This window comes from Choloepus didactylus, chromosome 6, assembly GCF_015220235.1.
Source record: "Choloepus didactylus isolate mChoDid1 chromosome 6, mChoDid1.pri, whole genome shotgun sequence".
NCBI lineage: Eukaryota > Metazoa > Chordata > Mammalia > Pilosa > Megalonychidae > Choloepus > Choloepus didactylus.
The window spans coordinates 13,270,302-13,283,636 of NC_051312.1; the positions used below are offsets into that span (position 1 = coordinate 13,270,302).

General features: G+C 42.7%; 1 protein-coding gene and 1 pseudogene across 2 annotated transcripts in view; one reads left to right on the forward strand and one right to left on the reverse strand.

The window, feature by feature from the left end:
• Positions 1–4,720: 4,720 nt before the first annotated feature.
• LOC119537645 lies at positions 4,721–5,070 on the forward strand (annotated as a pseudogene).
• Positions 5,071–9,253: 4,183 nt separating this feature from the next.
• The window catches only part of LOC119536111 (inner centromere protein), a 42,407-nt gene continuing 38,325 nt past the window's right edge, over positions 9,254–13,335 (reverse strand). For both annotated transcript variants that reach the window (XM_037838747.1, XM_037838746.1), the window contains 2 exons: positions 10,903–11,053; positions 9,254–9,646 (listed from right to left, as the gene is read on the reverse strand). In XM_037838747.1, the coding sequence (XP_037694675.1) occupies positions 9,432–9,646; positions 10,903–11,053 (366 nt within the window). In that variant the 3' untranslated portion in view covers positions 9,254–9,431. The remainder of the gene's footprint in view (positions 9,647–10,902; positions 11,054–13,335) is intronic.

Below are 13,335 nucleotides of genomic sequence, written 5' to 3' on the forward strand. Positions count from 1 at the left end.
CTATTAGAGAGATGCAAATTAAGACCACAATGAGATACCATCTAACACCGGTTAGAATGGCTGCCATTAAACAAACAGGAAACTACAAATGCTGGAGGGGATGTGGAGAAACTGGGACTCTTATTCATTGTTGGTGGGACTGTATAATGGTTCAGCCACTCTGGAAGTCAGTCTGGCGGTTCCTTAGAAAACTAGATATAGAACTACCATTCGATCCAGCGATTGCACTTCTCGGTATATACCCGGAAGATCGGAAAGCAGTGACACGAACAGATATCTGCACGCCAATGTTCATAGCAGCATTATTCACAATTGCCAAGAGATGGAAACAACCCAAATGTCCTTCAACAGATGAGTGGATAAATAAAATGTGGTATATACACACGATGGAATACTACGCGGCAGTAAGAAGGAACGATCTGGTGAAACATATGACAACATGGATGAACCTTGAAGACATAATGCTGAGCGAAATAAGCCAGGCACAAAAAGAGAAATATTATGTGCTACCACTAATGTGAACTTTGAAAAATGTAAAACAAATGGTTTATAATGTAGAATGTAGGGGAACTAGCAGTAGAGAGCAATTAAGGAAGGGGGAACAATAATCCAAGAAGAACAGATAAGCTATTTAACGTTCTGGGGATGCCCAGAAATGACTATGGTCTGTTAATTTCTGATGGATGTAGTAGGAACAAGTTCACTGAAATGTTGCTATATTATGTAACTTTCTTGGGGTAAAGTAGGAACATGTTGGAAGTTAAGCAGTTATCTTAGGTTAGTTGTCTTTTTCTTACTCCCTTGTTATGGTCTCTTTGAAATGTTCTTTTATTGTATGTTTGTTTTCTTTTTAACTTTTTTTTTCATACAGTTGATTTAAAAAAGAAGGGAAAGTTAAAAAAAAAAAAAAAAAGAAAGAAAAAAGACAAACAAGGAAAAAAAAAAAAAAAGATGTAGTGCCCCCTTGAGGAGCCTGTGGAGAATGCAGGGGTATTCGCCTACCCCACCTTCATGGTTGCTAACATGACCACGGACATAGGGGACTGGTGGTTTGATGGGTTGAGCCCTCTACCATAAGTTTTACCCTTGGGAAGACGGTTGCTGCAAAGGAGAGGCTAGGCCTCCCTGTATTTGTGCCTAAGAGTCTCCTCCTGAATGCCTCTTTGTTGCTCAGATGTGGCCCTCTCTCTCTGGCTAAGCCAACTTGAAAGGTGAAATCACTGCCCTCCCCTCTACGTGGGACCAGACACCCAGGGAAGTGAATCTCCCTGGCAACGTGGAATATGACTCCCGGGGAGGAATGTAGACCCGGCATCGTGGGATGGAGAACATCTTCTTGACCAAAAGGGGGATGTGAAAGGAAATGAAATAAGCTTCAGTGGCAGAGAGATTCCAAAACGAGCCGAGAGATCACTCTGGTGGGCACTCTTACGCACACTTTAGACAACCTTTTTTAGGTTCTAAAGAATTGGGGTAGCTGGTGGTGGATACCTGAAACTATTAAACTACAACCCAGAACCCATGAATCTCGAAGACAATTGTATAAAAATGTAGCGTATGAGGGGTGACAATGGGATTGGGAAAGCCATAAGGACCAAACTCCACTTTGTCTAGTTTATGGATGGATGTGTAGAAAAGTAGGGGAAGGAAACAAACAGACAAAGGTACCCAGTGTTCTTTTTTACTTCAATTGCTCTTTTTCACTCTAATTATTATTCTTGTTATTTTTGTGTGTGTGCTAATGAAGGTGTCAGGGATTGATTTAGGTGATGAATGTACAACTATGCAATGGTACTGTAAACAATCGAAAGTACAATTTGTTTTGTATGACTGCGTGGTATGTGAATATATCTCAATAAAATGAAGATTTAAAAAAAAAAAAAAAAAAAAAAAAAAAAAAAAAAAAAAAAAAAACATGCTGAGTGAAATAAGCCAGAAACACAAAAGGATAAATATTGTATGATTCCACTTATATGATATATCCAGAATAAACAAGTTCATAGACAGAAAGTAGAATACAGGTTACTAAGGGGCTGGGACAGTGGGAGAAGGGAATGGGGAGATACTTTGCAATAAATGTAGAGTTTCTGTTTAGGGTAATGAAGTTTTGGTCATGGTTGGTGATGATGGTTGTACAACTTTGTGAATGTAATTAATATGTCTGAATTGTACACTTAAAAATGGTCAAAATGGGAAATTTTGTGTTACATATATATTACCACAATAAAACTTGAAATGTTGACATCAAGATAAAAAAAAAAAAAAGAAAAAAAAAAGAACATGGCCTTTTATGGGGCACATAACAGATCCAAACCAGCACATTTCCCTTCCAAGCCTAACTGGATTGCAGGGTTAAGTTTATGATTAGGAAATAAAAACTTACACAACCCAAAAGAAAATACAGAGGACAATTCAAGCTTGTTCCATACAATATTCTGGAACAGAATACCTGGTTACACATGTTATGACCTTAGGCAAGTTATTTTAAGTCTTTTGAGTTTTGCTTTCCATACATTTAAAATGAAGGTGAAAAGATCACCAGACAACTAGGAGAGCAGATGTGATTGAGGGACACAGCTGAGGCAAAGCACCTTGCACAGTGCCTATTTTAGTTTGCTAAAGCTGTTGAAATGCAGATACCATAAAATGGGTTGGCTTTTACAACTGGGGGTTTATTAACATGAAAGACTACCATTCTGAGGCCGTGAAAATGTTAAATCAAGGCATCAACACAAGATGCTTTCCCCCCAAAGATGGGCTACCAGCAATCTTGGCCTTCTTGGCAGATGGCAGACACATGGCGTTATCTGCCGTTCTCTCCTTTCTCTTCTGGGCTTTGTTGCTTTCAGCTTCTTGTTTCAGAGGCTTTCTCTCTGCTTTCAAGACTTTCTCTCTCAGCTTCTGTGTGTCTCTCTCTTAGATTGTGTCTTTTTTCTGTGTCTTTTTCTCTAAATTTCACCTTCTTATAAAGAACTCCAGTAAGAGGATTAAGACCCATGTAGAGCAAGACTCAAATGAAATAACCTAATCAAAAGGTCCCACCCACAATAGGTTTAAACGACAGGAATGGATTAGCTTTAAAAATGTGTTCTTCTGGGGTCCATAAAGCTTCAAACCATTACAGTGCCTTACATATTAGGTGTCTTATAATTGAAGGTTATTATTAATATTCCCAAAATGAGTTCACTTTCTTCTCCCAGCATGCAGATTGGACTGCTTTGTTTGAGAAAGTTCAAAATTATTGGACAGGAGTGGTGATGTGGTTGCAGTTGGCAATGTGAGTTATTTTCTACTCTGCTGGTTGAGGCCAGCAAGATCACCAAGTAATACAAAGCAAGGGCTTTAGTCCTCATGTAACTCAGCATCCACAGTTCTGGGTGCTGCTATACCAGTTTCCATAAATGTTCAAAGGAGACTCAGGTTTGGATTCCAAGTGGCTCAAATATAAAAACAATAACCTGAGTATCTGGGTCTAGTTTACAACCCCTTGGAATGCAGGTTACGGCTGGCTTTCCTTCCCATGACCATTCTTCCTTTCCCAAAGCTTCTGGAGAAGTCAACATCATAGAAACCCAGAGGTAGCAGAGGCTGATATAGTTCTTTCCCAAACAAAGCTTATCCAGCATTCACTGTTGCTTGGTCAACTGAACTGCAGGAGGTGTCTGTGCCCATGACCCCACTAAGCACACAGATTTAGGTTCATGCTGTTGAAGACCAAGATGGAGAAAAAACAAAGCTGTGATGTAGTCTACCCGGAGGATATCTGGAAAGCCTCATGGAGCAAGCAACTAACTGGGGCTTGACAAGAGTGGGCCAGGTAGGGAAGGTGGTGAGATACAGTGAGCGAATGGGCTACCATTCACAAATGGGTCCTGCTGGAGCAGGAGCCTAGAAGAATCTAGTTCTTTCATCTTCACTCTGACCAGGGGTGAAGACCAAGCCCAAGCCCAGATCTATTCCTGGGGGTACGGCAGGACAGGTTTTTTAGTTCATCCCCCAATTAAAAAACAAAAACAAACAAAAAAAAAAAAAACTAAAGCTAATTAATAACAGATTTTAAAGAGTAAAAATTTTTTTAATTTTGATGACATCCAATTGATATTTTCTTTTATAGGTCACACTATTGGGGTCATGTGTGAGAAATCCAAACCAAACACAAAGATAGAAACAAAAAATTTTCTCATATTTTTTTCTAGAAGTTTTTATACTTTTAGCTTTCACATTTAGGTCTATGATCCACTAGGAGCTAAATGTTTAACATGGTGTGAGGAACGGGTAAGTGTTTTGTTTGTATCTTTTTCATAACCTAATGTTCCAGGACAGTCTGTTGCTTAATTATTCTCTCCACATAGCCGTTCCACCTGTCAAATCAAGTGACCACATTCATGCAGTTATATTTCTGGATTCTCTATACAGTTCCATAATCTATTTGTCTATCTTTATGGCAATGTCACTGATTAAGAATGTAATAAGTCTTAAAGTTATGTGTGTAATCCCTCCAAACTCATTCATATTTTTCAAAGTTCTTTTGCCCAGTATAGATCCTTTGCATTTAAATAAGTTTTACAATCAGATTGTGAATTTCTATTTTTTCAAAAGACTGTTTAGCTTTTTGAAGAAAAGGTGGTCGCTGATGCTGCCACATTCCGATTACCCACTCCTCCTGACTCCAGTTTCCTCTCACTGGGGAACAAGTCCATCAGAAAGCCACACCACAGCCATGGCTTTTGAGGACCCCAAAAAGATGCCCGTGGAAATAGAGATGGCAATTCATCAGATTAGAATCACCCTAGCCAGCCACAATGGGAAGTCCTTGGAAAGGTGTGCGCAGACTTCATTGGAGGTGCAACAGAAAAGATCCTCAAAGTGAAGAGACCAGTTCCAGTGCCCACAAAGGCTCTGAGAATCACTACAAGGAATTCTCCTTGTGGTGCAGGTCCTAATACTTGAGACCATTTCTAGATAAGAATCTACATTGACTTGCACAATCCTTCTTGGATTGTTAAACAGATTACTTCCACCAGTAGTGAGCCAGGAGCTAAGGTGGAAGTCACCATTGCAGATGCTTAATCCAACTATTTTAATAAGCTGATTTTCAGTTGCTTAAAAAAAAAATGCCTATATGGATTTTGACTGGGATTGCATTCAACCTATAGAACAATTTTGTGGGAGAAGTGACATCTTAACAGTAGTGAGTTTCCAGTCTATCAACACAGTGTCTGTCTCCTCTTTGGTCTTCATTTCCTCTCTGTGACATTTTTAATTTTCACTGTAGAGATCTTTCACATCTTTATCAAACTTATTCTTAAAGCATTTGGTAGCTTTTTACAATATTGTAAACTGCTTAAAATTAAATCTTTTTAAATTTTAATTTCTGGCTGTGCAGGGTTAGTATATAAAAATAAACTTGATTTTTCTGTATATGACATCTTCAAATAAAGACTGTGTTAATTCTTCCTTTCCAATATATGTTCTTCTTACCTTATTGCACCAGCTAGAGCCTTCGATTCAATGTAGCAGTAGGGATGAGGACACCCTTGCCTTCATCCTGACAGTGGGAGAAAAGCATTAACACACTCGCTGTTGGGGACTGATCATGTGCCCCACAAAAGGCATGATCAGGTCCCAGTGTCTTTGGTTTTGAGACCAAGGCAATGTTGGCCTCACAGACAGATGGGAACTGTTCTTTCCTCTTTAATTTTCTGGAAGAGGTTAGCATTCTGTAGAATTGGTATTATTCCCTTCTTAAATATGTGGTAAAATTTACCAGAGTTTTTGTGCGTGTGTCAGATTTTTATCTACAAGTTCTATTTGAGAGATATGAGGCAATTTAGGTTTTCTATTATTGAAATAATATCCAACTTCATTTAAATTTCCAAATTTATCTTCATGAAGTTGTTCATAACATTCTCTTACCATGTCTTAAAGTCTGTACTACCTGTAGTGATGTCACTTCTCTCATTTCTTATAGAAGTCATACGTCTCTTCATTTTCTCCCGACCAGTCTGAAAAGAGGTTTATCAATTTTATTGGTCTCAAAACCAGCTTTAGGTTTCTTCAATTTTCCCTATTATTTTTCTCTTTTCCAGTCTATTGACTTCTGGTCATACCTTTGTTACTTCCCTTCTGCTTACACTGAGTTTAATTTGCTCTTCTTTTCTAGTTCCTTAAAGTGGAAGCTGAGGTCACTGATTTTTCTAACACAGATATTTGGTGTTATAAATATCTCTCTAAATCCTGCCTTAGTTGCATCACAAGATGCAAGGGCAACATACAAAAAACTAAAATGTACTTCCATAGTACAGCAATGAACAAGTAGAAACCAAATCAGAAAAACAATACCAATTACAATAGCTCCCCCAAAAAGAAATATTTAGATATAAAAATCTAAGAAAATGTATAGGACTTATATGCTAAGAACTACAGAATGCTGATTTTAAAAAAAATAAAAAAATAAAAAAAAAAGCATAAAAAATAGAGAGACATCATGTTTCTGGATTAGAGGACTCATTATAATAAATATATTTTTCTCCCCAAATTTAACTCTAGATTTGATGCAATTCCAATCAAAATCCCCACCGGATTTTTTGCATGGTCAGTGTTCTAGTTTGCTACTGCTGCAGAATACAAAACACCAGAGATGGATTGGCTTTTATAAAAAGGGGGTTTATTTGGCTACACAGTTACAGTCTTAAGGCCATAAAGTGTCTAAGGTAACAAACACATCAGTAATCGGGTACCTTCACTGGAGGATGGCCAATGGCATCCGGAAAATCTCTATTAGCTGGGAAGGCATGTGACTGGTGTCTTCTCCAAAGTTCTGGTTTCAAAATGGCTTTCTCCCAGGATGTTCCTCTCTAGCAAGCTTGCTCCTCTTCAAAACGTCACTCACAGCTGCACTGAGTTCCTTCTCTTTGAGTCAGCACATTTATATGGCTCCACTGATCAAGGCCCACCCTGCATGGGTGGGGCCACGCCTCCATGGAAATATCCCATCAGTTATCATCTACAGTTGGGTGGGGCGCATCTCCATGCAAACAACCTAATCCAAACGTTCCAACTTAATCTCCACTATTATGTCTGCCCCACAAGATTGCATCAAAGAATATGGCTTTTTCTGGGGGACATAATACATTCAAACCAGCACAGTCAGCATACTCTAAATTTATATTGAAAGGCAAAATAGATTGCCAAAATAATTTTGATAAAGAATAAAATTGAAGGAATCACATACTCCAGACTTTGATGTATGACAAAGCTATCATGATCGGAACCAGTCAAGAAAGAGACCCTCACAAATAGGCTCAGTGATTATGGACAAGGATGCAAAAGGATACGCAGTGGAAAAAGGGTATATCTTCAACAAATTATGCTGAACAATTAAACATCCATCCATATAAACCACCACACAAACCTCACACCTTTTAAAAAGTTAACTCAAAATCAAACATAGATCTAAATGAAATATGTAGAACTATATAATATTTAGAAGAAAATGGGAGAAAATCTTCAAGACCAGGGACAAAGCAAAGGTTTCATAGACATGACTCCAGAAGAACAATCCAGAAAAGAAAAAAAATTTTTAATAAATGGGACTTCATCAAAAGTTTAAATGTTTCTCCGTGAAAGACATTGTCATGTGAATTAAAAGACAAGCCACAGTTTGGGAGAAATATTGCGAAGCAAATAACTGACAAAGGATTTGTATCCATAATATATAAACAACTCTTAAATCTCAACAGTAATTAAACAATCCAATTAAAAAATTGGAAAGTCTTGAACAGACACTTTGCCAAAGGATAAACAGATGGCAAATAAACATGAAAAGATGTTCACTGTAACCATTAGGGAAACACAAATTAAAACCATGATGAGCTACCACTACACATCTATTAGAATGTCTGAAATAAAAATTACTGACAATACCAAGTGCTGATGAAGATGCAAAGCAACTAGGACTATGTTATTTTTGAACAACTTTTTCTCAAACACACTAAGTAAATACACTCTGTACTAGCAGTGACACTTTGACATTGGGATTTGAGGCAAAGACACACTCACCAGTTTATTCAACACAACGGTTTCCAGTCAGAGACCATATGGATCAAATCTGAATTGCACACTGTATTTGAAAAAACCACAAAACATCTTTCTTGCACGGGTTGAATCTTCTAGACTTTGGTCTATTGTGTGTGCTCACTATATCCTCATTTTTTGAGGCACTCTCACACTTAGCCTTTATTTTGTCCTAAAGCAGGAGTCAGCACTTTTTCTACAAAGGGCCAAATAGTATTTTCAGCTTTGCAGGCCAGAAGGCCTCTATCACAGCTCCCTAACTCTGCCCTACAGCAGAGCAGCCATAGACAATAGGTGAACGAATGTGTGTGGGTGTGTTCCAATAAACTTTGCAAAAACTGACTACAGCTTTCTTTGGCTCAGGGGCTATAGTGATGACACTGTTGTGATGGCTGGAGCTGCAGATGGTTAGGGCCAAGTGACACATTTAGAATACAGCAGGCAGCTAGTGGGCAGCACCAGGGTCTACTTTCAGTGACACTAAGCATTTGATTAGTGGCCACCTGGTTCTGTTGGGGAAACATCTCACTGCTGGCCAGCTCTGGTCCCAAGGTGGTTTCAAGAGACCTTGTCCTTCCCATCAGCTCTCACCCTTCAACAGCACACAGAGTCTCAAGTCCTTTCACCACCCATGCAGCGAGTGGAGCCCCCGAGGCCAAGAGAGGGAGAGACTGTCTACGTGCAGAACCGGGTCATGAGACCAGGTCTCCTGACCTAAACACTTGCTCTTTCCCATTGACGAAGCCCCCCTTTACAACAAGGGAGCTCCTCAGAAAGGAACGAGACACATCTTCACCTGCCCCTTCATGAAAGTAACTGTAGAAGAACCATGTTTCTCAGCAGCTGCCCAGAGGCTGTGCCAAGATCACCATGGAAGTTGGAAGAACTTGGATTGCCAGTCAGATCTGGGGCTGGGACCCTGTGGTCATGGCGAACACCCCAGGGGAAGGGACAGGGCTCAGGTCACCAGCCCACGCAGTGGTCCAAGACTTGGCACCATGTCAGGGCCCCAGTCCTCACGATACCCACAGCAGGCTTGAAGGAATATACTTTATTAGTCTAGCTCACAAACACCAGAGGCTAAAATTCCACAAATTCTCACAGTCTATTTACAGAGTGCTGCCTACGGGCCAGGGGAGGCTGGGCCTGTTTCTCACCCACCCACCCACCACACCCAGCGTCAGACAGGCCTGGGTTCACCTTCCACCTGCAGCAGAAACACCCGCACACAGACGACAGCAATGCACACTGCTGACCAAACCCTCAGAGATGCACACCCAGCGGAGGGCACCAGATCCACAGAGACAGACAGACACACGGGGCTGAGACTGCCTGACACGGCCCTTGGGTCTGCCTCAGTGCCTCTTCAGGCTGTAGGCCAAGCTGCCAGGGACCCTGGAGCCCTGCAGGGGTGGTGAGTTCCAGACGGCAGAGCTAGTGCGCTTATGGTAGCGGGGCTTGCTCTTCTTGAAGATGTCCTCCAAGTCCAGTGGGAGAATGGTTCCGAAGAGCTCCAGAAGGTTTGGGGGGTGGTAGTACTGGTGGATGATGGCCTGGCTGAGCTGGGTGCCTGGGGGGAACGCGGAGGGACAGGTCAAGACCTTGCGGCTCCTTCCCCTCTCCCCGGCCTTGCCTGCAGGCCCCTCGTCACCCTCTCCACCCCAGCCTGCTTACAGTTCTCCTCCTGCCCCCCTGCCGTCAAACACTGGGAACACTCTCCCTACATGCCCTTACCCCTGGGCATGTCTCCACTCCCACCTGGGAGGGAGGTACCTCCCCCCTCCCTGTGTGGGAGGCTCACAGCCTATGGCAGTGAGGCTGGCAAGGGCCTCGACGGTCAAAGGAAGGAACGTGCATTGCGCCCTAGCTCTGTACCAGGCCCCCTCCAAGCACTTCCACACACTAACTCATTCAGTCCTCAGTAAAACATCCCAGATGGACCTGATCACCCCATTTCCCTGAGGAGGAGTCTGAGAGTGTTGAAGTTGGCTGTCTAAGATCAGCTACGATTAGGTGGGTTGGCACACAGACACACATGCACACACACCCAGCCACACCCCCTGATGACTTGACACTGGTAGTTAAGGTGACTAAGTCAGACTCCAGTTACTGTGCAGTTCAAATGAGGAGAAATTCACAGAAGTCAGTTGAGTTCTGCAACATGCTGACCCCCTACAGGATTCCTGACCCCTCCTGATGAGAAGTATGATGCTGCAGACCCCCAGCTCAGCAACCTCTGAAGCATCCACTGTGCATGCTTGACCCAGCTCCACTCCCGACAGGCCTGGCACCCAGACTGTCCTGTCACACTCACCCACAGTCCTGTTTAAACACTGAGGCCTGTCAAGTCCAGGGTCAAATCCTGTTCAAGTGCCCCCATGCCCCTCCTCAGGGCCTCGCCTGCATTTCCCCAATTGGCTGGAAACTCCCAGGGGCTCCAGCTCTTAGCGCTTTGCCTAAACCCCATTCTTAGCATCATACCCAGGTTGTTCAGCAGGGCCCATGTCTCAATTTCCCTGCTGACCAGGATTCCAAGAAGGGGTCTGCTATCCAAGCCAGAACACCCAGCACAGTGCCTGGACAGGGCTGGCTGCAATTTGCATGTTTGGTTGAGAACAAGGAGGCCAACACAGCAGGTCTGGTCCTAAGCTGAGCCTGCTGGCTGCAGAAGCCCCATACTTCCCAGGCACAGCCCCAGGCCCAATGGAGTTTTCTCAGGCTACTGCCTCAAGCCATCAGCCCATGGGCACAGCAGCCCCCCGACACCCTCAGGGCAACAGGCCACTCCCTCCAGGCCCTCAAGTAACCAGTGAGGACGGGCCTTACCGCTGGCCCAGGCAGGGATGGGCTTCCGGGGATGGGCCTCGTCGTCAGTGGAGTCATCGCTATTCAGGTCCATGCCGTAGTTATCCGGGTTGATCTTGGGGGGCCCCTTGGGTCCTTGTGGGGTCATTTGATAAGAGGTACACGCAGGAGACTGGAAGAGATGGCATGGCTGTCAGCGCACCGCCCCCTGCAATTCCTCCTTCTAATTTTGAAAAGTTGGTCCACACACCCTACACTGCATCTTCATGTTCAGTACAGAGTGACCATCCCACCGGGTCAGTGCATCCAGGCTGACCTCTGTCCTTTGACAGCTCAGGACCCTGCACCAGATACTCCATGACTCATGACTTAACCATGCATCATGGAAGACCTCCTAGCTAATTTCTGCGTTTTCAACATTTTAACCTGTGCTATAGTGAAATCCTTCCTCATATTACATTTTGGTTGTAACAGCTGGAAATAGCCTAACTGCCCATCGATAGGCCTGGATAAAGAAATTTTCATATATCAAACTAAGAAGTACTACACAACCATTAAAAATAAGAGATCCAGAGATTTTTAAAAAGACATATTAGAGAGGATCTACAATGGGTGATGAGGGAGAGGCTGGGTCACTTCTCTCCCAGAAAAACAACCAGGGGTCAGACAGAAACTGCCAGAACAATGGTCTGGGGCTCTGGAGATCAGGGAGAGTACTGTTCAACACCCAGGAAAGCGCAGGAGGAAGAGACTGAGAAGCTGCAGTGAGAGATGGTGAGGAACTCCCCACCCCAGCTCCAGCTCCTGGTACCCACCCCCACTTTGAGGGCAGAAAATGTTTAGTTTTCCGGTCCCTGGGAGGCAGGCAGCTACAAATTGGAAGGGCCCTGGAGTTTCAACCTCACAAGAACAGGATGGGGCACAGTCAAGCAATATTCCAGCTTTCAGCTGGTGAATTTGGACTGCTGGGACAGTTAGTTTCAACCTGCCCCCACTCCAGCTCCACGCCTCCTCCCCCCCGCACCAGGCATGGCTATGCCACTGTCTGGAGTGTGCTGGGAGCTTCTCAGCCTTCTGAGGGCTTGGGAGAATAGGTTGCAGATGATCACCATCTACCGGAAGGTGTGGAAAGTGCACCTTCAGGAAAATGTCTAAAAGGCTTTTGAGCAAAGAAGGCCACATGCTGGGCAGACCAGGAAAGCACAACTTGTGGAGCTGAATTAAAGGCTTTATGGCATCTTTACCTGATCTTCTCCCCAGAGCCCTGTGGAACTGCTGTGTGCCCCTTCGTGGGTCCCTGGCCCAGCCCTGGTTGGGTAATACTGAAGAACCAAGTATCAAGGAAGAACATTTACACAAACCCAATCAACAACAAAAGCTTTGACGAGAGAATCTGACCTTCACAGGCAGACATCGGCAAAAAATAACAAGCCATATTAAGAAACAGGAAAATATGGCCCAAGAAGCAAATCAAAAAGTCAGAAGAGATACAAAAATCTGGAACAACTAATCAAAGATGTTCAGATAAATCTCCTAAAACAATTCAAAGAGATGGCTAAAAAAAAAAAAAAAAAAAGGACATTAAAAAGAAACTGGGTGAGTATAAAGAAGAATTTGAAAGCATGCAAAGAAAAATAACAGATCTTATGGGAATAAAGGCACAATCAATGAAATTAAAAACACACTAGAGACACACAGCAACAGATTTGTAGAGGCAGAAGAAAAGTTCAACGCGCTAGAAAGGCAGAGCATACAAATTACAACAGACAGAAAAAAGAATGGGAAAATTTGAGCAAGGTCTCAGGAAACTGATTGACAAAATATAGCACACAAACATTCGTGTCATGGGTGTCCAAAAAGGAGAAGGGAAGGGAAAAGGAACAGAAGGAATATTTTGAGGAAATAATACTGAGAACTTCCCCAACTCTTGTGGAAGGCATTGATTCCCCAGTCCAAGAAGCACAACATACTCAAAAGCAAGTAAATCTGAATAGACCTACTCCAAGACACATACAAATCAGAATGTCAACTGCAAAAAATAAAGAGAGAATTCTGAAAGCAGCAAGAGAAAAATGATTCAATACACATAAGGGATGCCCGGTAAGACTAAGCGCCAATTTTTCATCAGAAACCATGGAGGCAAGAAGGCGGTGGTATGATATATTCAAGATACTGAAAGAGAAAAACTGTCAGTTAAGAATTCTTTAACTGGCAAAGCGGTCTTTCAAAAAAGAGGGAGAGTTTAAGATACTCAAAGATAAGCAGAAGCTGAGAGAGATCATTCACAAAAGACCTACACTACAAAAAATACTAAAGGGAGTCCTGCAGGCTGAAAGAAAAGAAAAGGAGAGGCTTGGAGAACAGTGTAGAAATGAAGAGTATGGGTAAAGGTAACTAAAAGGGGAAAAGGAGAGACAATAATAAAACACAACATATAAAAGCCCAAGGATAAAA